The sequence below is a fragment of the Mytilus edulis genome, chromosome 6 (genome assembly GCF_963676685.1).
Source record: "Mytilus edulis chromosome 6, xbMytEdul2.2, whole genome shotgun sequence".
NCBI lineage: Eukaryota > Metazoa > Mollusca > Bivalvia > Mytilida > Mytilidae > Mytilus > Mytilus edulis.
The window spans coordinates 63,041,186-63,066,992 of NC_092349.1; the positions used below are offsets into that span (position 1 = coordinate 63,041,186).

A 25,807-nucleotide genomic window follows, 5' to 3' on the forward strand; every position below is an offset into this window, starting at 1 on the left:
AACACTATATCCCTTCCCAAACTTCTTTTGACAAAAGATTTAAAGATCTTAAAGCAAACAAACATCAAATTATTCCTCTTAGTTAAGTTTGTGAAATTCTAAACATAATGTTTTTGTTTCTATTCGCTTTTGGAGAAATTTAAAAGTATCAATGAACAGTCATACAAATAGGAATGTAGGTTTGTATGATATATCGCGATAAATTCTGCTCAAACCAATGCGAATGGTCAACTTGAACTTTGTTATTAGCAGGTATAAGAAATATTGATCATTGTTGTATGCCTCATGGTGACTTAAAGATGAAGGACAACAATAAAAACAGTCAATATTTGGGTTTTACCATGTATTTATTTTACTATTGTCTCATGTAGATTTACTCCATATTCCCTTCATATTTTCATTAGATTTACGACAGACTAAAAAACTGCTGCATACTACAAATTAAAATCAGAAAGCTTCAGACATTATAGTAAATTATTCTTTTGTTATATAATTAGCAACTGACAAATCCTTGAGAAAATATTTCATTTCAATCTGTTTGGCTTGCAGTAAAATTGCGATGTATTACCAAACACTAGGTTGATATTTGAGAGCTTTGGTAATCCCTTTTAGTTACTGAAACATGTTATCTATAAAAACTCCCGAGATCGTTTACCTTGAAGGTAAAGATATTTATATTATGATTATTTTTTTTCTTAATAATGAAAACTGTATATGCTTTAATCAAAAGAGAATATAAAATGAGAAAATAATGCAAAACTATAACTCCGACGACGAGTTGTTGTAAGAACACGGTACCTTGTTTACATTTCTAAAGATAATCCAAGGTCATCATAGATTAACTTTATAACAGATTTGCATCGTAGTCACACATATACAGTCTAACATTTATGTCTTCTTCAAAACTAGACATCTTAAGACAAGAGGTACTGTTTTGCTGAGTGTGAATTCGCATTACTATAAGACGTGTTACGGTACTTGTCTATCCCAAATTCATGTATTTAGTTTAAATGTTTAATGTTATATTTGTAATTTTCACGGATTTTGTCAAATGTGTTGACGTCTTTTCTATTAGATTTATGTTTTATGGAAACAAAAATTAATCACCGCCGTCATTTATTAGATTTAATTTTGGTCAACGTAATCTGTACGATAATTTACGTTTGAATTTGGATTCATAACAAACTGCACATATATATTTTTATTTTAATTTTATTATAGTTAATTGCTATTAATAAGTATTGCAATAGGCATTGTGTTTAAATGCAGTATCAGTATTTAGTTCTATTTTAATCTTTAATCAATCCTAATTCTATCTTACTTTTGAGATATAGTTTTTCATATGTGACGTCATTTTTCTGCTTTTTCTGAAATTTCATATATTCAAATGTGACGTAATTTTTAATGCCTTTTCACCATCGTATGTGACGTAATTTTTAATGCCTTTTCACCATCGTATGTGACGTAATTTTTAATGCCTTTTCACCATCGTATGTGACGTCATTTTCATGATTTACTGCGTTGGGCCTGGACTGAGTCGGGTGTGTCTATTCTGTGTTGGTCTTTCATTATGTATTCGTATTTGTTTTATGTAATGAGTTAATACTTTAGTTCTATTATGTATATCTGTTATATTCATTTGATAAAATTTACTGTTTGCAATAGCATTAATTGTTCGAAATAATAAGGATGTTCTTATCCCAAGCATAAAAACTAAGCCGTATTTGACACAACCTTTTTCAACTTTTGATCTTCAGTGCTGTACAACTTTGTACTTTTTTTCGCTTTCTATCTTTTATATCTGGGCGTCACTGTTGAGTCTTGTGTTGACGAGGCGCGTTTTTGGCGTATTAAATTTTAAACCTGATGCTTTTTGTTATTCATTAATCATGTGTTTCTTTGTCTAATACGTTCTCCTATTTATTTGTATTGTAGTCCTGTAATATTATGTTGTCATTTCAATGTTATATTTAACATTGCCATTAAAGTGCGAAGTTTGGCATGCCACAAAACCAGGTTCAACCCACCATTTTTTCCTTTAAAAATGCCCTGTACCAAGTCAGGAATATGGCCAATGTTATATTATAGTTCGTTTCTGTGTGTATTATTTTATAACGTTGTGTCGTTTGTTTTCTCTTATTTTTTAGTGTAAATTCACATTGCGATAAGACGTGTCACGGTACTTGTCTATCCCAAATTCATGTATTTGGTTTTGATGTTATATATATATGTTATATTTGTTATTCTTCGTCTATGTGTGTTACACTTTAGTGTTATGTCGTTGTTCTCCTCTTATATTTAATGCTTTTCCCTCGGTTTTAGTTTGTTACCCCGATTTTGTTATTTGTCCATGGATTTATGAGTTTTGAACAGCGGTATACTACTGTTACCTTTAATTAACACTTTTCTTGATAAATACTATTTAGTTTCCAACCACAGACGACTGGAGTCGATATCTTATAACATATGTATGGTCTGTTGATCCAAAAAGTTGTTAGTATAAACAGAGGTATAATAACACATTTAACCAAATATTACTAGCACATGTTTGCTTATAAACGCATCAAAACTTAAATTCTTCTAGTACTTGTTTTCGATGCACTAGCAAAGGTATAAAAATCTGTAATTTAATATTACTCGTACAGTACATTCAGACTAACAGAGGTATACAACACAGTAATAAAATATTTATTGTACACCCACACTAACGGAGTTTTTTTTTTTTAAATTAAATAGTGTGCTCATCTTAGTGATGAATGCATACCTAAGCAGCTGAATAATCAAAAGAGACACGAAAACAATAATTGAATTCTTCCAAATGACAACTTTGCGTAAAGGAGTTTTATTTTTTTCCAACTTATTAATGTAGCACTAAGGAACTATATATTATGAATCATGTAAGTACAGTTAAATAATCTAATGATACTATGTATATTAAAATTGAAATGATTATTTTAATGTGTATTCCCTAAGGCTGCTGAATCAGGCAATATAGTTATTGATTTCAATATTACATACTCCTAAGAATCAACGTAAAATCAGTCAGCTAAAGTTATCTATTGATTGTTATACTATTTTTTATAAAAACGACGAAAAATTGTTTAAAGGTCAAAATGATGTCTGAAATTGAACTCTTTTACATTCAGTTGTTGATTGTCACCGTAGAATCACAAGAAGAAGTTGTTAAATTAACAAAAAACAAAAATATTATTTTTGTTTTGGTATATGCGTTAATGTAGATACTTTTATTGTTCTGAAGCTGCTAACTGCTGTCAGGTCATTATATGAGTAAATATATGTTTTACAAATCTCTGATAAGACTTTTGAGAAAAGTGACAAGGTAAACCTACTGTCTAAAAGGTAAAGAATAGCTAATCAACATGGCTGTAATTCAATTTCTACGTCATTTAGTCTCCGGCGGTGAGGTCATCTTAGAAGTTGATATATCTTTTTAATAATTCCGAAAAGATTTTAAGTAAATGGATAAAGTAAACATACTATACAAAACGTAGATCATAGCATACGTCTCTCTGAAGTCATTAAACTTCTACGTCATATAGTTCCGATGGAGAGGTCATCTCCAGAGTAAATGTATAAGATACGATTTTCAGTAAAGCGATATCGTAAACTTACTATCCAAAAGGTGAAAAATAGCTAATCCTCCAGGCAATAATCAAGCATCTACGTCATTTGGTCTCTGGTGGATGGTTGTCTCACAATTATACATATCTTTTTAAAATAACTGATAAGACTTTCGAGAATAGCGATAACTTAAAACTACTGTCGTAACGGCAGAGAATTTGGGACCTCTAGGCAATAATCAAACAACTACGTCATTTTGTCTCCGATTGATGGTTGTCTCATTGGTAATCATTCTTTTTGAAGTCTCCGAACGGTACACAATAACTAAGTCTCAAGGCAATCATTAAAATCCTACGTCAATAGGTCTCTTGTGGAGAGTTGTCTTATTGGCAATCATTCCACATCTTTATTTTATATGATAGTATCTTAAATCTACTTATAGCTATATGTACCTTTTTGTAATGTATAACAGTATTTGCACAAGAGATCAGCATATCAACGTTGTTATATAACAGATGACAAAATTGATCTTTTTTATAGCGTGGAAGCAGTGCTCAGGAATCCGGTCATTAAGCAAGTTATGATTCAATGATGTCGTCTAACATGGTTTTGGATGTGAGAACTCTTTTTAGAAAATTTGCTGAGTACACAACTTTCCATGGTGTCAACAGGATAATTTCTAGTAAACTTTTGACAGGAAGGGTTATATGGTTATGCATAGTACTGACTAGTTTTTGTATGTGCATCAGACAAATTTATATACTCAGCGTCCAATTTTCCAGGTATGTAATTTTAGATATGTCACAATTAGTTCAGGTTATGCATCTCCATGAATTAGTAAGGTTAAAAACTTTTTTCAATATGTAATGTTATGTCAATAATTTTTATTGTATTGTTTTTTCATATAAAAGGGAGGATATCATTGCTCAGAACTCAATGCTCTTCAACATTTTACTTGTTTGGCTTAATAAATATTTTGATATGAGCGTCACTGATGAGTCTTATGTAGACGAAACGCGCGTCTGGCGTACTAAATTATAATCCTGGTACCTTTGATAACTATTATCTATTATTAAACCCTTTATTCTATTTCTGGCTTTCGATAATCAAGGTTTAACGGTCAATTTAAGCTCTTGCAAACATTTGGCGTCATCTTGGCCAATTTAGTTCACCACTACGTTATTTAAAATATAAATGACAAATATGCTGACCTCGCGAATTGATCAAGTTCAACTTAGTTATAGATTTTCACTATAAATAGGCCTGGCAGTGGTTTACTAATGTCACACCCAAATAATTGTTTTGATTGTTTGGTAAATTTAGATTAACGGGATAATTTAATAATTTCTGTTAAGTCTATTTCAAAGTCATGTAGATTCTGGGTGACTTACAGTTGTCCCTTTTGTTGATAGAAATTAACCTGCAATCTATTAAGTAAGACTTCCATTTACATGGTTTGATTTCAGTGATTAAAGTTAAATTTGTCTGATTAACGTGTGTTTGGCGTATACATTTTTTGCGTCTAGTATCTATAATGAGTTTATTTGCCCCCATCCTATACCCTAAATCCAGAAGGAACAGGTATTTGGTTGCTTAAAATCTATTGGCAACTAGTTTATAAATATTAAAAACTAAATACAATTGAATATAATTTGGAATACTTTTATGATAGATGAAACGAATAAAGGCAACATTATCATGATAGTAGTGTTCAAAAGTAATAAATCGATTCATAGAAAAGAAATCCGCGTAACAAACTAAAACCCAGAAAAACATATCAACTATAAAGAAACTTCAGGTTTTAGTAACCGAATACCACACTAAACAACGAAATGTGGTCAAAAGAGAATTTTATTCATTTTTTTAACTCCAATTTACGACTAATTTCCAAAGTATACCGATCAATTAAAATCTTGAATAATCTAAATGTTCTATATCCAATGGAAAGCTATAAATTGACTTTTAAAATATCACATGGTATGGTTTCAGTAAAGATGTCTACCAAGAAAACTATACTTTACACGCTTAGAATTATTTGTATAAAATTAATAAATCATTATCATTTACATATATTTCGATGCATTTTTGAGTCGAATATAAACGAAATTTTTCGGAAAGTTATTTCTACAATTGAGATTACCTTCAATCAACATGGCCATACATTCAAAACAATACATTCAGTACATGCAGTAACTAAGAGTTATATTTATGTGTTGTGGTGTGTTTGGTATTTTTGTTCTTTTTAAAACAAAGAATAGTCTTTCGTGCCGATTCAATCAGTCATAACCTTTCGAACTGATTTGTATAGTCTTTTTATTCTGAAGGCTAACAAAGGTGGTTAGTCCTACAACATTCTGCTGTATCTGTTCTAAGTCAGAAGCTGGTAAATAAGTGGTTGTCAATTGTTGATGTCTGACATATTGGTGAATCATTTTTTTGTTAGTATTCTAAATTTAGCTGCTTATTTTTTCCTATAATTGTTTAATATTAATTGTCGGAGCATTTTATAGCCGACTATCATGTATGTGTTTGTATCATTGTTGAATGGCCTTCGGTAATGTTGTGATTGGGGATTTCACGTTTTGAATTTTCCTACATCGTCTGTATTTTTGGTATTTTATTTAATAATAGGGATTGAACGAAAATCTTTACGAAATTTGGACAATTACCGGATTTCCATGTCAATGACAATTGCTTGTATATTTTCATTGCGTAAATATTTGTTTCCCTTAAATTAACTTTTGAATTACTAGCCCTACTGAAGCCATATCAAACAGGTCTTTAGCTTTTGTTAGTATCGCTAAGTACATTTATGATTCTTTTTTTCAAGTTTGTGTTTACCGTTGTGTATTAAGGTACCGTGCATCATAAGACATTTAGTTCTAGTTCTTGTGTTTCCGACGCGTACACGGATGCACGAATGGGTCTGATTTGGGTACAAATCTAGCAGAGGAATAAGGGCGAAACATACAAAGCATATAAAAAGGGAAAAAAAAAAACAACAACAATATGTGGGGGCTGAAATTTGAAGTATAGAAAATGATTGGCAAAAAAAAAAAGAAGAGAAAAATTGCCGAAAAAAAATATAAGATGACATAAATAAAGAACCGTATTGCCATACAGCTATTAAAGTATAGTCTATTCATTTTCATTTGCCGAAAGCATTTTTACGTAGTGGCGTATGAGTAATTAAAGTCTATAAAAATTATCCGTTGGACTGAAAATAAACATTCATAAACAATTAAAATGTTCCAGAAACAATTTAAATACAAATTGCAATCTAAATGTTTTTAACAGCGATCTTGATATATCATATCATTGCACTCTTGGCGACGATAAATTGTGAAACATATTTAACAATCATGTATAGAATATAGCCATTGGTTGCTATAAAAGTGTAGACGTCAACAATATAAATTGCAACTATCGTTTCAGCTACAAGATAACAACAAAGGTGTCTATTCTCAATACGGATCTTTATTTTCCATCCATATCATTCTGCGATTTAAATCCACTCAGCCATGGAAAGATTAAAGAAAACAAGGACAAAGTTAATTTAGCAAAACATTTAATGGCAGTAATAAAAAGAAACCACGACGCAATTGAGGGATTAAAGAATGGAACGATTGATATACGTAATGTATGTGTCCTCAATGACTACGCATAAGTATACACCTCTCTCTTCACACCCCAAAAAAACAACAAAAAATAGAATACGAATTTATTTGTCTTTTAAAAAAAACCTCACCTTGTTTTTGTTTGTTTTATATGTATTTGCATTAAAGGTGTAAGCATGGTATTTATACTTAACACTATTATTTAAAAACTGTGTGTCGATTCCAACTAATAAGATATATTCAAAATAGTACAGTAAAAATAAGACTTTTTTCAAATAATTAGATGACTGTTGTATGTTTTTGGTTTATATTTTGGTCAGTAAAATATGAATGTTTTGGAAAGCTGTTTAATCTTTTTATTTTTTGAATATGCGTAGATCACGTCATTTAAGTGTGGCATTGTGAAATACTACACTCAAGTTGAATACGACTAAATCTTTCGTTTGACCATCAAAGTGCTTACAAAATTGCAATCATACTCTCTTGCACAAAGACTGAAACCAATATTGCATAAAATCATTCATAGTGATCAAAACGGTTATGTAAAAAACAGATATATTGGATTTAATATTAGACAAATCCAAGATATTATAGATTATTCGGAAAAATTCAATGTAGATAGAGCAATCCTATTTTTAGACTTCACAAAGGCATTTGACTCGCTAGAATGGGAATTTATGTATTGTTCTTTAAAGAAATTTGGTTTCCAGGAATCTCTTTAGAGGTGGATAAACACTTTATACACAGATATAAAGGGTTGCATATTAAATAATGGCTGGATTTCAAGACCCTTCAACATTGAGCGCGGAATCCGTCAAGGGTGTCCCGCGAGTTCTATAATTTTCGTAATTGCTGTTGACATTTTAGCTAGTAGATTAAGACAAAATAAAAGTTTTAAAGGTTTTCAAATTAAACTAGATAATAAAACCCATACCTTAAAATTAAGCCAGCTTGCACACGACACCACTTTATTTTTAAATTCAAAAGAAGTGTCATTAACTCTGAATATTATAGAAATTTTTGGATCACTTTCAGGCCTAAAGCTTAACCGAAATAAAACAGAAGGAATATGGCTCGACAATTTAAAGTCCTGCAAAGATAAAGTTAAAAACATTAATTTTACACAAAAACCTATAAAAGTTTTGGGAATATACTTTGGACTTAATAAAAATGAGTGTAAAAAATTAAACTTGCAACGACAATACGAAAAATCTGAAAAAATAATTAAAGATTGGAATAAAAGAAATTTAACTATGTTAGGTAAGATAACTCTTGTTAAATCATTAATCTTACCGAATATTACTTACGTTGCATATGTAACCGAAATTGATAACGAATACCTAGCAAAATTTAAAAAATTGATATACAGTTTTATATGGAATAATAAATCAGAAAAAGTTAAAAGGGATATAATAAGTAAAAATTACCATGATGGCGGGGTTAAAATGATAAACATAGATAAATATCTAGAAGCGATTAATATTAGTTGGGTAAAAAACTCATCGATAACGAAGATCTATCACCCAATTGGAAAGTCTTACCAAAACTTTATTTTGATAAATTTGGACAAGAATTCCTTATATTTAAAATGAATTTCAACAATATTAATTTGGTCTATAAACTGAAAGAACTAATTCCACAATTTTACTTAAGAATAATCATATTATGGATAAATTCAAAATCTGAAAAAGAATCAGATCATCTATCATATAAACAAATTAGACAGCAGCTTATATGGGACAATAAAAAGATCAAATTAAACGGTAAATGTCTCATTTTCAAAAACTGGATAAACAGTAAAATTCTTTTTTTAAAAGACATTATTGATAATAAAGGAAAATTTAATCAAAACATGATCTTAGATAAACTTTCCTGTCATGCTAACTGGTTTTCAGAATATTCTAAATTAATGAAAGCAATACCAAAACAGTGGTTACAAGAGCTAACTAAAGAAGAATCAATAAAAACGAAAGTTGCCATTGACTCCGAATATAAATTTAAAGATAAAAAAGGAAAAATGGTATCACTGAAAAACATTTCCTCCAAAGACATTTACATCTCCCTCTTAAATAGATATTATGAAAAACCAATAGGATTTCAAAAATGGGACAACATATTTATCTTGGAAAACAACACAAACAAAAGACAACAAATGCTAAATTATATCTTTTATTATATACAAGATAATAAATTCAAAATGTTAAGATGGGAATTTCTGCACTACATTTTACCAACCAAACAATTACTTTTCTCTTGGAAAATAACCAAAACTCCGCTATGTAATATTTGTGATGTCATCGAAGATTATGAGCACTACTTTTTAACATGCTAATTTCTGAAATCATTTTGGGATCAAATAGAACCATTACTTGATAAACTTAAAATAGGACATCATATCATATCAATTAAATCACTTTTGTACGGATACAAAATAAACGATACAAGTTATTACAGTATTAATGATTTAATAACAGTTATTCTTTTTACTGTATACAAAGGATACTATATATCCGAACAAAAAACAAAACAAATTAATATGTTTGAAATTTTCAAAAAAGAATTTCTTCAATATCACGAAATATTGATAAATAAAGAAGGCAAATATGAAAAATTCCATAATCTGGTTGCAGCAAAAATTAAATTAATTTCATAAATTAGAATTTATAATACATCATGTTATCATATTTCTATTCCGTTACATACATGTCATTATTACTATATATATATATTGTGCACTAACAAGTAATAACTTATCAATGAAATGCTATATACTAACGTTAACTTTGCCGCGATAAGGTACCGGTACTTCATGTATCTCTAACAAATGTAAATAAAGGCAACAGTAGTATACCGCTGTTCAAAACTCATAAATCCATGGACAAAAAACAAAATCGGGGTAACAAACTAAAACCGGGGAAAACGCATTAAATAGAAGAGGAGAACAACGACACAACACTAAAATGTAACACACACAGAAACGGACCAAGCATAAGACAAAATCCCACGAGAATAACAAATATAACATAAAACCCAATTTTATCTTCACCGTTAAAATTCAAATAAAACATTATAATTTCAAAAAAAAAAATTAAAAAAAAAAGAAAAAGTTTTGGAAAGCTGTTTAATCTTTTTATTTTTTGAATATGCGTAGATCACATCATTTAAGTGTGGCATTGTGAAATACTACACTCAAGTTGTATACGACTTAATCTTTTGTTTGACCATCAAAGTGCTTACAAAATTGCAATCATATCAAATAGAAAATAAATACCTTATGTTTGTTTCTTTGTTGTTTTTTTTGGGTAATTGACGCTTACTACAAAGCGTTGCTTGTATCCATTTAACATATGATCTTTTTATTTCTCTGTACGTTTAATGTATGATGTAAAAGAAGAGTTATACAGAGGGAATTGTTTAAACGATGTATAGGAAAAAAAAGCGAACAAAGGGGAAAAGGCGAACATGTTATAGATAAGAACTACCTTGTGCAATGCCTTGAGTAGTTTTGTAAAGCGGTTCGATGAAGATTATGGTATCTATTTGACCAATATGTCCAATATTTTAAAAAGAAGATTTATCGTTGAATGTTTAAATCTTAAAATTGTGAGACATATTTGAAATTAGTGTGTAAAAATATATATCTTAATAAAGAATAAATAAGTGATTTATTTTGTTATGCTTAATGCTTTAGCAAATGGCGATTAATTGTCTATGATCAAATTATTCATGTATATATGGGGACGAGACTTTAACAATTAAACTTTTATAAAGGAAAGTTAAAGAAATGTGTGTGTTTATCTTGTACCAAGAAAACATATCGAGGACACATTTTTATCCTTTTAGTTCATAAAGCATATTATAAAATATATCTTCACTTATTTTATTTCAAAATTATATCTCACAGATTTCATTTAGCTAGAAAATAGTACGTTGGTCATACTTTTTATAACATTTATAAAAAAAAGGCATGGGAAATCTACTTTAAAGCAAAGTCTGAGAAAACTCTATCTAAGGAAATGCATACCGTTGATTCGCCTCAATGGACAATTTCTAAGCATAACAAATAATATAACCGAACAAAGCGGGTTTAAAATAAAGTTAAGTAGTTTTTTGTTTTATTTGTTTGACAGAGTAGGACGGGAGTAAAATATTGTTCTTTCCCAAATATAGTTGTTTAGCATGGTGTGAGACATTTTGATCCGTAAAGCTATCTTAAACGAAACGAAAGTAGTAATCAGAATAAAATTTGTACGTCAAGGCTCATGTGATTTCGGATCAGTAATCACAGTTTTCTGAAAATTCCATTTACAATTTGCATTTAGGATTGATTTGTTTCTATGTAGGGAAGTGTTCAATTAATATATTTCCTTCCTTTAGAGTTTATAGTTTTTTAATAAAAAGAGCATCAGAGAGAATTTACAGTAAATAACATAACTTACTGCTGTGAATGTGTGATGGCTGGTGCGTAGAAAAATTACCATATAGTCATTCGATTCATATTACTGCGTGAGAAAAGTAAAAACTGAAACATTCCAACTATTAACCGAAAATATATCTCAATTCTGTATAATCCTATTTGTTTGCCTATTTTTGTCGTTTATAAATAAATGTTTGTTGTATATTTACTTGCATGCATCTTTATCAGACATCATTTAATACTGACGATCTGCAAAGTGAAGGTAAGTATAAAAAAAATCCGTTTTATTTAAGTGCAAATAAAAACAACTAACAAGTTTAACACTTCTTCAACCATTTTGAAAAATATTTTTAAATCATAGTTATGCAGTTATCTAATTTTAACATACAATTATTTTATTAAAAAAAATGTTGCACATACTTGTATTCACCGATATTTTCCGTAGTCATTGACTTTAACTCAGAGACTCTAGTTAGAATTTCGGCCAAAGCACACGTGCTGTATGTTGGTTGTTCACCATTATCAAGATTTTGAAACATGGGCATCAAACTCGAAAGTAAATTAGTTTGAGATCAACGATCACGAAATGCAATATTATTTGTCGATAGTTGATGATAAGTTATAAGTGTGTGATAAATATTAGAAACATACAAAGAGGACTTACTTAAATATATATAAAAATAAGAATACTAGTATACGACTAAAATTTCAGGAAACTCGTTTTATATGACTTGTAGTAGTATATATAAAGGCAACAGTAGTATACCGCTGTTCGAAATTCATAAATTGATAGGGTAAAAACAAATCCGGGTCACAAACTAAAACTGAGGGAAACGCATCAAATATAAGAGAACCACGACACAGCAGAAACACAACACCAAAAAACGCAACACACACAAAAACGAACTTTAATATAACAATGGCCATTTCCCTGACTTGGTACATCTACTTCTTGGAAATATTAGATTCCTTGTCCCTCTCTAGCTATTCGTTTATCAATTTTTGTTTGCCAAATCTTCATGCATTATTTTTTTTAATTTTCAAATATATGAAATTCATGAAGTGCATCTTGTTGAATGAAATATAAGTACTGTTTGTGTTAGGGAACCGTTTATGTTATGTTTGAATTAGATTTGTTTCTTCAAGTCTCGTGCTTTTTATTTTTGATTTTACTAACACGCCTATAATAGACCAGTTTAAGATAATTATTATATTGATTAGAATTTAATGCATGAATAACAACTGCATCATCGTCATGAATCGCATAAGTATATTAAAGCTAAATAAGAGTAAACACAGGATGATAAAAGGTTAGAATAAATCCAATCATTTGATTAAAGATTTCAGTTGAATCAACTATTTAAATGTTCCAAAATATCATCAATGATTAACAAAAGGACCACATGCAGATCAGTGTATGTCATGTTTTCTTTTGTATACAAATATAAAAAAAACTCAGAAAAGTACACATGGCAATGTCCACAACATCTAATGATAGTTATTATTTTTGTTGTGACGAATCATAAATGTGTCTTTTAACTTGCGTAAAACGATAAATAATTCGGTGTCTTCTTAATTGCTGATTGAACTTATGTTTTTAGCCCTCGAACAGGAGTTTCGAAGAAAAATGAATCATTTCCATACTAATATTACCAGAAAAGAAGTGCGGCAGTTATCGCCGAGTTTTAAAGAATTCGTTCTAAGTTGTAAATATGATGGTGATACATGCAATGAAAGGTAAATAATATGATCTTTTTACGTACATTTTCATTAATCTATGCTCGAATTGTTACTCCTTTGACACGTTCGTTATGTCAGTTCTCAATTGTAGATTACCAATGTTCAAATTTCTTAGCTATGAAATACTAAGGCTTTTCTACCTCAGGAATAGATTACATTAGCAAGCGTCACTGATGAGTCTTTTGTAGACGAAACGCGCGTCTGGCGTTAAAACAAAATTCAATCCTGGTATATATGAGTTAATTCTACATACTTGATATACGTGTATATCATGATGACAACAACTTATTGTTTGATGACCTTTCGCATAATAGATGAATTATTCATTTGATATGGTAACTGCTTCTCACATTTTATTGTAAAGGGGAAAAAACGAAATGTCAGGTACAGCATTGACAAGGTCGTTTTAATATGCTCTAAAATACTCAAATTATGCCTCGAAGATTTTAAGCTTTGATTTTGTTGAATTTGATCATGAAGAAATGCGTCATTATATATCAATAGAGACCAATGCTGTGAATTAAAATTAAGGAATAAATGGTTACAAAATTCTGAATAAAGACCCATATCCTTACATTCATAATATATTTACCGACATAAAACTATATATAGATTTTTATTCTGTTGAAGCTCCTTCGTGCCATTCTATGATCCATATTATGGGCAATGCTATAGGTTTTCGAAAAGACCGTTAGTCGCTAAGCATGTTGGACACTTATTTGGTAGGTATTGAAATCATATTAAAATAGATGAATTATCATAAAACTAGTTAAACAAATTGAATAAAAACGGAAATGACAGGGGTTTAGTTGTAATGTTTGTTACGTAACAAAGCACTACACAATACTGTTTCTTTGAAAACATATTTGAAAGAAAATAAATCAAGAACATGGGGAAAAAAGACAAAATCAAGACAAAGTAAATGAAAAATAGGCAACTGTGTTGAAGGCCCATTGGTGACCTTTGGCTGTAATTTTCTCTATGGTCGGGTTGTTTACTCTTTGACACGTTCCTCATTTCTATCCTCAATTTTAACTGTAGATTACCAATGTTCAAATTTCATTGAAGAGAAATCAAGGTAACAGATAAAGACAGAGGTAAATTAGTGAGCACGGATCCGTTGACAGACGATACATACGTTCCCGTAGTAGAAACATTAAAGTTATATGCATACTGTTGTTAACTGTTGTTTATGTAAATTATACGCACACAGCTAATTCCATCTTTATAGATAGTACTCAAACATTTATTAAACTATAGAATAGGACGTAGTAGTATTTTCGCTTACTAAATATTGTGTTTGACCCTTTAAACTCACATATGATAAACCATCAAAATTTAACAATCAACTCATAAATTATTTAATATAGATTAATATAGAATAAAACATAAATTACCAAAAAAATAAATAGATTACCCTATTCGGGTTAAAAAAGAAGACATGATACTACATAGCTTGAAACAAGTTAAAAAAAAACAATACCAAAAAGAACATTCACACTAATAGATTAATAACGTCATTAAAAAATACACAAACAAGTCCAAAAGACTTACAAAAGAATACAAAACACAGCTTAAACTAGTAATACTAGTATTATTACTGTTTTTGTTTTTTAAATTTAAATTAAATAAAATAACTTTTAATTGATTTACCATATGTTTAATAAATACTTTCTCAATAAGCATTTCAGCTATTTCTGAATGTGAATCAGAGTGATTACATACCATACGTTTCTGATGATCCAGGTGTAGTTCTTTCGATACATGAAAATGGATACAGACCATTCTTACAAAGCAATGGATTCTCAGTATCACCTGGCTTTAAAACAGATATATCATTAGTACAGGTATAATAAATTATTTATTTTTAGCAAAAAGCATTACAAGAATAGCTTAAAATGCAATATATAACTATATGTTTGAGCGATAAAGTGGGCTAAACTAAATCTCTAAACGAATTGTAAATAAATTCAAATGAAAACCGTGTTTTAAAAAATGGGTCTTGTAAAATGTTTTCATTGATATTTGAATAACGTAATTTATTAACATTTTCAAAACTGAAGGTTATGTATGGCCGAATTTGAACATAAAAACAAAATACTAAAAATCACCAAAAGAACAAAAGAGGCAACCACTAACGGACGACATATGACTTTGAACCAACAAATTAAAAAATTAGTGATTTATATAATGTACTGAGATACAGATATATGAACCACCTACTCTCAAATAAAGCATAATTACGTACCAAATAAATGAAAGCATGCTCGAAGTCCTTATTTTTTAAAGTTATATAATGATAGCCTACCTATATTCAAATAACATATTTGTTCTAATAAAATCCCTCAGTAGCCACCAATTATTTCTCATTTATTTCATTGAATAATAGAGAAGAAAAGAGAGGAACAGGGCTGTGTTTGGCAGTAACGATTTATGTGATGACAGTGGAAAATTTAGAAACCTCCAGGTATGAAACATTTATCAGCTTTATGTGCAATATTATGATTTATCATATACTTATAGTATATAACTTATACTTTTTATAATATAATCATAGCATTACATTTACGTGAATTCATTTTTTTTTCGAAAAAGAGTTTTGGGGCTGATTTGAAACACTTTTCACATGTTTCTGACTATTATCAAATGTCTTTCCGTGTTGATATCGCATGGTATTCGTTATTCGGCAATTTCTGGAATAGATCACTCAATGGTCATGGTGGTATGTCTTTAGTAAAAAACATAGCAAAGTAGGGTACACAACTATTACTAGGAAACGGGAAAATATGTTATGTCAAACGCACAAACGCACAAACAAAGACATAATATGATAAATGAATTGCAAGTTTTCATGATTATTTAGAAATAAACTCATCATAGATACCAGGATTGGCATTTTGCATTTGCACCAGACCCGCGTTTCGTCTTCAAAAGACTCATCAGTGACGCTTGAATAAAAAAAATATAAGGCCTGACAAATTTCAAAGTTGAAGAGCATTGAAAACCAATAATTCCTAACAGTTTTGCCAAATACAACAATTGTAATTCATTACGGATGATGAAAAGCCTTAGTATTTCTAAAAATATTTAGTTTTGTAAACTGCTTATTTTAATAAGTAACTGTACAAATGTTGACCTTTCAAATCAGTGTTTATTACGTGTTGATGAGTTTTTGTTTATCTTCAATATAAGAATGTATTATACATATGTTTAAAATATTTCATATGGGATGTATTACATTTGGTGTCCAACGTTCGTAGATTTTTCATTTTTTGAACTTCTACTTGAGAACCACTTAATAGGATCGATACATTAAATTATTCTCCATTGTTGAATCAGATGATAAAAAGATCATAAAATATCAGATGTAAATCAGGCATCGGTCAATATCAGCATTCGAGTCCGTCATTGGCTCTTGGACGGATATTGAACCTCGAGCTGATAATACATCTGATGTGATAAATGCCATGTAATAATCTGATAATATGTATTCATGTATAACTACTATAAGTGAAATCTTGTTTATGAATGAGGTATGTTAAACAATTATCGGTAGGTATAGGCCATACTTTTGAAAAATATAGTGCAGTGATTATATAGATATAGCAATCAGATACTGTATTGATAGCAGTAAGACAAAACGATAAATAATTCTAGAACTTACTAAAAGAAGAATTATGTGGTCCACAAAATGTATAAATTGTATAGAGAATGAGTCGAGTAACGCTTATATCGGTTTGGAATAATAAGAACTCAAGAGAAAATATAATTAAAGTAAAGAAAACAATAATATTTCTAACATAACAAAATTAATCAAAAATTTCAGAAAAAGAATGTTCAGATATCGCATTTCCCAAACTTTATCCTACTTGTAATGGTGCCCATGCGACGTATCCCATTTAAATTTTGACAGAAAAATTATTGTCTGTACATTTTTATTTTCATTTATCGTTGGCAGACTTTATTTTTATTTTGTGCTATTGTTCTGTTGTCTGTCTTGTGTTTTTTTTAAGTTTCGAAGTCCTCAGTGCTCTTCAAATTCTTACTTTATATGGCTTTTCATTTTTTTTAATTCAAGATCAATGAAGGGTCTTTCGTAGACGAAACATGCGTCTGTCGTACACACTTTTTATCTTGATATCTATATTGAGTTTGTTTATACATGTTTATGGTTCCCATGGAGAGAATATATTTGTCATAAACACATGACCCTCTATTTTCCAACGTTATTAATTTCACCTCATGTATGAAATTTGTTATTATCAATTTAAAAAAATTTTAATCCCTAAGTGAAGCACGCAATTATATTTCATAATAACCTCTGGTGATTTTTATTGATTGATTTACAAACAGCCAGTTATCTCCACTTTGCATCTGTAAATATCTCCTTTTTGTCACTCACATCTATATTTCCTTTGTCATATTTAATTGCAGTCAATACTATTTATTTTCTTAGATTTCAATTTGATAAATTAATATTTGATTACAATTGTATTATAGGCATGTTTTGAAGTATGCAAGGAAACGGTTGTTGAAAAGAATTGTAATTGTTCGCCTACTTTGTCAGATATTCATCTAGGACTCGGGCTTTGTGAGAACATCACAGGTATATTTCTTTTAAGTGTTTGATATGCTTAATGTTATGATAATTTTGTTTTACGCAATTTGAATAAAGACCAGAATTACTTTTGATCACATTTGCATCAGTCGTCCTTGAAGATGTCAAAGGTTTTCCCCAAAATAACTCAACCAATATAAATAAACCTTCATATGATAATGATATTTGCTACTCCTTATGAATTTAGCTTTGTTACTATTTCTTTTTAACAATCAACATTTATTCTGTAATCGACCTTTCTACTATACAACCACATGTGTTTAGATAACACGAAGCGATAAATTCATCAAATACATTTAAAGTCTCCTGTCATCCTGCTTCTGTTGCGAGCATACAGTAATTTTGAAAATGTCGTTAAGATCAATTGAATGTTAGGTCCTCATATTGATCCGCGTTTTAAGTCATATCGATTTCATTCAAAACAAATTCACCGTAAGGCATTACGAATATTTGAACTCTGTGTTAAATTGAAGGATAAAGACAGTATTTGCACAGTAAAGAAATCTCAAATGTGTACTTTCTACGAAATAAGGCAAAAAACTCAACGAATCTTGCTTTTCTCTTTTTTTCTAAAACTTTTTTTAGTGTATTTTCCCACATTGTACGGATATGGTATATTTACACCGTGGCTAAAGATAAAACCTATGAGTACCATACAGTAAACGTCTAACATACTGAAATTCCTTATAAGGCAGTAAAACGTTTCTTTCTATTGGTGCAAAACTGATAAGTCGAAACTTTATACCAAAAAGGAAGTACCTTTCTAAAATTCATTGTTTTGACCAATTTAGGCTTATTTGCTACATAAAAAATCAAAAAACATTCTTTTGCAATATGATTTTTATGAGTTTGCTATATTTTGTGTTAAGTGTCTATTTGGTCAAATACCTCCATCCATGGCTTCTTATATCAACACTATTGCTTTCAAATATCAAATTTTGAGCATACCAAAGCGCTTTGGACATGTTGAATGCACGAAATGTTTAAATGGTTATTTTTATTAACTAGCTTTTGGTCTTGAACTGTTATTTCCAGATAATGTTATTGCTTTTGTAGTGCGGTAATTTATATCCTACTTTGAAAAACAAATCTCCCCTGATAAGTTATTATAAGAAATTGATTAAAGACAAAATACCTCATTCAATATTGAACAGCTATTAATTTGGATATACAATAGAGAGTAAAACATGATTTTTTTTTATTATATTCTTAGAACTACAGTGTATGACAGAAGCTGTAAAAAGAATCGACAGCTGTGGTTGCAAAGAACCTTGCAGGTATGATACTTATTTCTAAGTAGATTTCATTGGACTATTGTTCTAGCTGCTGAGTATATGCCATTTTTATTTTTCTGTTCTATTTTTTAATTGATGGCTCTCAAATTCTTTTAAAAAAAACAAGAGACGAAAGCAACTTTATTAGTTGAAATAAACTGACAACGCCAATTCAAAAACAGAAAATTACAAATAAATAACAATCACAAACCACAACATGAAAAATTTAAACTAAGAAATGCGAACCCAACAAAAAAAAAAACGGAGTAATCTTAAGTGTAGCAAAGACTGCTCCTCGTGTGGCTACCCTCGTGAATCGCAATTTCTTTAAAAGTTTAATAGTCCCTATATTGAATGTCATATGTTCACTTGCATACGTAACACATATTAAAGACATTAATACGCACCAAATAAACTGGTGTTACTGCTTAAAAGATAATTGTTGTTTCCAATATGGGTATTCTTGCAGTAAAATTGTAGGCTACTATTTTATGACGTTTCTCATCAGTATTGTAGGAAAATGAAGGGACCGTCTGATACTTTTTTCAATATTTGGGATGCGCATAAAGCATTAACATTCAATTATCTTTCTTTTCTTACAGTTAAACACTTTATTCTTAAGCGTTATTTTTTAGGGTAAGCATATTTGTTCCATGCGTAAATTAATTTGATTTTTGATGATACTGAAACGGTCGGAGATATTTCAATAGGATAACTATAATGTTTCGCATATATTTCGAATGGATGTCATTGATCCAATAATTGTCGATACTTTAGTTAGTGCTTTCACGTTTCGGAATATTTAATTATTTTTACACAATGAATATGCTATTCAAACAGAGATAAACACATTCATTTCTTTAACACCATTGTTCTTTTTCTAAAAGCGAAATACAATATAAGACGTTCCGTTCATTCACAAAATGGCCAGGAAAAAGTTATGTGGGAGTACTAGAGGCCCTCCTTAAAGAGAGAGGTATTGCATATCAAGATCTAAGGTAATCTTTATTTACTAAAGATTTTAGGAAAACAAATAGGATGAAAATAAATACTATCAACAGTGTGTTTTTTCTTTTTGGTTTATAAGCTTTGAATATTTTAATAAGTTTTGGATTACAAATATTGTGGCATCGCACATCAATGAAAAAATATAAAATTGTGTTGCAATACGTATCTTATGTATCTGGTTCAGTGGAACTGGTATTGTTTATATTAAGATAAGTTGTGAAAATATTGAGAACATGATTCTTTGATGTAAAGACCTACAGTTAAGGGAATGATATGATGTTTAGCCTAGATTACACATGCTTTATATTTTCGTGATGATATAGGGTTCGAAATATAAACACATTGTTAAACACCGTTTTCTGCAAACTATTACTTACACATATGTATAATTGTGGCAAAAGGGCGAAAGTATTTTTTACAACGATGAAAATTACCAGCCGGTACTGACACATGTGTCATTAAACTGTAATAAATACAAACAACGTGGTATAATTGAAGCAAATCATGTAACGAAATAAGTGCTAATAGTTTAATGTCTTATTATTACAACAAAGATAAAATTACATATATTTATTGGTTTTATCGTCCATTTGCACTACCAAGACATTACATGATATCTGTCTATGAAACAAGAGCTAAAAATTATTAGATAGTTGAAAATTATTTTGAAAAATGAAAGGTCAGATATGATATGTAAGAGGTAACTTTTCGATTTTAGTTATACTATTACCCAGCTTATAACACCAAAGGTGAAACATACCAATAGGATATACAAAGTCATAGATCGACAATCATCTGACAACGCCATGGCAAAAACAAAAGGGATATACAAAGTCATAGATCGACAATCATCTGACAACGCCATGGCAAAAACAAAAAGATTTTTTTTTGTCATAGACTGAACAACAGATAACCTAAATCATCTTATATGAAATGGATTTGAATTAAGGGAGACAACTTTGAAAAGTAGATATCAATTTCTTAGCTATCGAAACCTTGGTCGAATAATGGAAATAGTTACGAAACCGACAAAAATGCAAGAGAATCTAACATTAAGTAAAACACACATCTTCAGGTGTACTTTGGGAACATAACGGAATAGTTTGAATGTTCTCCTATTTATTCATTATAACATTACATTTATTGACAACTTATTCTGGAAAAAAGCAAGTCTTTCTGAACTAAAGTTATCAATAGTTCATGCATAGCATTACTTACGTTAAATACCAATCAATGCTGGTACAAGTTTAAATAACCCTCTATATGAAATACAGAACTATATTTCTTTTATACAGGGAAAGCTTATTATTCATCAACATATACTTTACCTCCCTGCAAGAAGAGATAACAGAAGAGGAACTTGCTTACACGGTATAACTTATTTGATTAATAAGAAACAAGCTTCTGTAGTAAGTTATAAAACAAATGATATAACGGAAACTTAAATACCAAATGAATGTAAACGAATATAGATATGTTGATGATTCAATTGTAGACGAAACTGGCGTCTGGTATATCAAATCTTATATGAGGAGTTCATTTCCAACATTCACATTATGTAGAGTTTTTTTTTTATTGATGACTGACATATAGTTTGAAAGCAATGTTTACTGTACTTTCATAGATGTCAGCCAAGACATGAAGGATATCCACACGAGTTAATTGTATTTACACGTTTGGTTGCCGTTAATATTTATATGTAACATATACAAGATTTATACGTAGACATGTCATAGTAACTCATTTATTCATTGTAATGTTGGTTTGCAGGTTGAGAACTTTTGGTCAGATATTGGAGGATCACTTGGACTATGGGTTGGCATGTCAGTAATAAGCCTTGCAGAAATTCTCGAGCTTGGAATTCTGATTTTACGATTATTCAGAAAGCGAACGTTTCGATTGCATACAAAAGAACAAAAACGAGCAAACGCTGAAGCAAAACTAAATGACGGTTTGAATCAGATCATCAAAGGCTTTAATGACATAAATGAAGATGAGCAAGGAGGAAGAATTGAAGTCCATGATGGTTTGACTAAAATTATTAACAGTATAAATATTCTTGCTGCAGAGAAACAAAAGAGCGAAAATGATCAAAATGCTATTGAAATCTCGATCATTGAAAATGACAGAATGCAAATAGAACAGAACAATGTATATGCACGTCAAGAATTTATAGTGGAATAATGAAAGTATATCAATAGCAGAAACCAATATGTTTTTAATGTTAAGAAAAAGAAATGTTTAAATAAAGATATCAAAACTGTATAACTGTTTTATAAAGTAGTATATGCTTAAACGTTATTTGAATTTGTTTTAACTTTTTGGGAGATAGTTTTAACTACAACTATGAAGAAGAAACTAATAATTTTCAATTTATTAAAAACTATGTGCGGTGTCGGATTATTAAGACCATTTTTAGCTGGGTGTTATTTGTGGAGATTTAACACAAAATCAAAACGACTTTTTAAACTTTATACACTGCACTTATAACTTCATAACTCTGTTCAATTTATGTTTGGAATCCACTGTTACAAACCCTCATTCAAACCAATACAAACTTCAAGCTATAATTTCGGATATTGCAAGTCACAGACTTTTCAAGCCAGTTCGCATTGGAAAAGATGAAAAACAGAAAAGATCTTTTCTAAATCTTTCCTTTGACAACAAAGGTCTCGATGGCATCAATCTAGGCAATATCATTCATCATAAATTAGTTCAATCGAAAATACCTCCTTATTTCAAAGACCAGTCTGTACCAATTATTTCTTATACCTATACCAAACCTATTGCAACTAAAATTTTCAATTACTAACGCGTTTTGCAGAATCTCGATATTGACGACTTCAAGTCTAAACCTCCTGATTGCACTTGTGCTAGTTCCCAATTCACATATAATCCTGCTGGCCACGTTATTACCGGGGACCTTAACATTGTTAATAACACTTCTCTACGAAATGTGTTATCGAAAGGTCCGAAATATCGTGAGCATAAATCCATCAATTGAAAATACAACTTTAAAATTTTGATGGACTCAGTCGAGGATTATGCCAGGCAATGTGCTAAACGTGAAAAGGAAGACGTAGACACTCTATCCGAATGGATTAAGGCAGTGAGGTCGTTAAAACAAATCAGAATGAAGAAACTGAATGGGTCCATCAATGCCCATGCTACGTCAATCTTTAAAGACCCAAATGTTGCTAAACACTTATCCGACCTCCATGATAAATATGTTGTTGTCCCCGCAGACAAAGCCCCAAATAACATCGTGTTTGTCTGTAAAAGTCCCTACATTAATTGCTTGATAAACGAATTAGGTATAGATAATTCACTTGGAAACTCAACATATACCCTCACGACACTTACCAAAGAGGAAATCCTGGATAATCATAGGTCTGTTCTTTGTTCCTTTGGTATTTCAACCAAAGATGAAGAACTGGATCTTCCATCACTGTATTGGATACCTAAACTACATTAGTGTCCTTATAAACAACGATATATTGCTGGGTCTTCCAAGTGCTCCACGAACCCTCTTGCTAAATTATTAACATCTATTTTATCAGCAATCAAAGACGGGCTTCAAAGTTATTGTGAAACTGCCTATTCTAGAGGTGGCGTGAATCAGATGTGGATACTTAAAAATTCCAAAGATCTTTTAGAGTACATACAATCTAACCCTCTTTCATCTTGTAACAGTATTAAAACATTTAACTTTTCTACTCTTTACACAAGTATCCCACATTCCAAACTAAAAGACAAATTGAAAGAGTTGGTATTACTTTGCTTCATAAAAAAGAATGGCCAACATGGATACAAGTATCTTGTCTTAGGGAGGGATAAATCATACTTTGTAAAGAATCACTCTGATTCAAACAAAAAATTCTCTGAAACCGATATTATCAAGATGCTTGATTTCTTGATTGACAACATATTTGTAACGTTCGGAGGACGTGTTTTTCAACAGACTGTCGGCATCCAAATGGGAACAAAACGTGCCCCTCTATTTGCCGACTTGTTTCTTTATTATTATGAGGCTGACTTCATGCAGGAACTTCTTAGGAAGAAAGATAAGAAGTTAGCAATATCCTTTAACTCTACTTTCCACTATATAGATGACGTTCTTTCACTAAACAATTCAAAATTTGGTGACTATGTGGAACGCAACTATCCCATCGAATTGGAGATAAAGGATACTACAGATACAGTTAAGTCGGCTTCATATCTTGACTTACATCTAGAAATTGACAATGAGGATCGGTTGAAAACAAAACTTTACGAAAAAAGAGATGATTTCAGCTTTCCAATTGTGAACTTTCCATTTCTAAGTAGCAACATTTCAGCAGCACCTGCATACGGGGTATATATCTCCCAATTGATACGATATTCCCGTGCTTGCATTTCCTATCATGATTTTTTTGATAGAGGGTTACTGCTCACAAGGAAGCTATTAAACCAAGAGTTCCAAATGGTGAAGTTGAAATCATCCCTTCGTAAATTTTACGGACGCCATCACGAGTTGGTTGACCGTTATGGACAAACTCCGTACAGTGATCGTTTCCGTTCCGGAACCTTTTTCCTTTACTCCATCAATCACTGCCACCGGCTTTCTAAATTCGTTCCAAAAAAAACGAAAAAAGCCGAAGGCAGTGATTAGTGTAGAGTAGTATTCCGGCCCGTATGCGGATCGGAACTGGAACTGCCGGGGAGTTTGCGTTATGGAATAACCGTTTCACAAATGATATCGGATATGTTCCTTACGTCGTAACTACAATCCCCTTCCCTTCCATGAATGTGACCTACCGAATTAGACTATTTACCGGATTTGTAATCACATAAGCAACACGACGGGTGCCACATGTGGAGCAGGATCTGCTTACCCTTCCGGAGCACCTGAGATCACCCCTAGTTTTTGGTGGGGTTCGTGTTGTTTATTCTTTATTTTTCTATGTTGTGTCATGTGTACTATTGTTTTTCTGTTTGTCTTTTTCATTTTTAGCCATGGCGTTGTCAGTTTGTTTTAGATTTATGAGTTTGACTGTCCTTTTGGTATCTTTCGTCCCTCTTTTATAGTTTTTAGTGAATGGAAATTTTAATAAGAAAGATAAAACATGCAGGACTGCATTTTGTGATAATACACAACTGAAACAACAGTTATATAAAAAGAAAAATATCAAATGATTCAAATAAATAAGAATATACAATTGATAATCGATAATAGCGCATACCATTGCATTATTTCCAAAAAGGAATGTACCCAGATGATTCGTCAATTATGATGTCTTTGTGTGCAATACCTTAATACATTTAAGACAGGAAACAAAATAAAAAATGGAAAACATATAGCATCAAAGTTCATACAAAGTTGAATGTTCAATATCTATTTTGAGGAAAAAGCATAAAATATATCATAAACGGTTGAATTGATGGAAATTGATTCCATTTATAGCGGAGTACATGTTGTCATTAACAGTTGACCTAAACAATGAGACTTTGTCATTAGCATTCACAGTCGTCGTTAATTAGAATTATATTAAATGTCTTGACAATCTACGAG

General features: G+C 30.5%; 1 protein-coding gene across 1 annotated transcript; it reads left to right on the plus strand.

Annotated features, from left to right (window-relative positions):
• Nucleotides 1-4,128: 4,128 nt before the first annotated feature.
• Nucleotides 4,129-22,459, plus strand: LOC139528082 (acid-sensing ion channel 1A-like). The gene is made up of 12 exons (XM_071323894.1): nucleotides 4,129-4,364; nucleotides 7,018-7,222; nucleotides 11,845-11,878; nucleotides 13,218-13,353; nucleotides 13,987-14,078; nucleotides 15,040-15,203; nucleotides 15,746-15,823; nucleotides 17,857-17,962; nucleotides 19,188-19,251; nucleotides 20,136-20,246; nucleotides 21,552-21,627; nucleotides 22,027-22,459. Exons 1-12 carry the CDS (start codon nucleotides 4,171-4,173, stop codon nucleotides 22,438-22,440), a joined length of 1,674 nt encoding a protein of 557 aa, XP_071179995.1. The 5' UTR covers nucleotides 4,129-4,170; the 3' UTR covers nucleotides 22,441-22,459.
• The last annotated feature ends 3,348 nt before the right edge of the window (nucleotides 22,460-25,807 follow it).

Coding starts and splice junctions, on each gene's coding strand:
- LOC139528082 (XM_071323894.1), top strand. CDS start 4,171: ATGATGTCGTCTAACATGGTTTTGGATGTGAGAACTCTTTTTAGAAAA. Junction 7,223..11,844: donor GAACGATTGATATACGTAAT/GTATGTGTCCTC, acceptor CATCTTTATCAG/ACATCATTTAATACTGACGA. Junction 19,252..20,135: donor GGTTGCAAAGAACCTTGCAG/GTATGATACTTA, acceptor TTTTTCTAAAAG/CGAAATACAATATAAGACGT.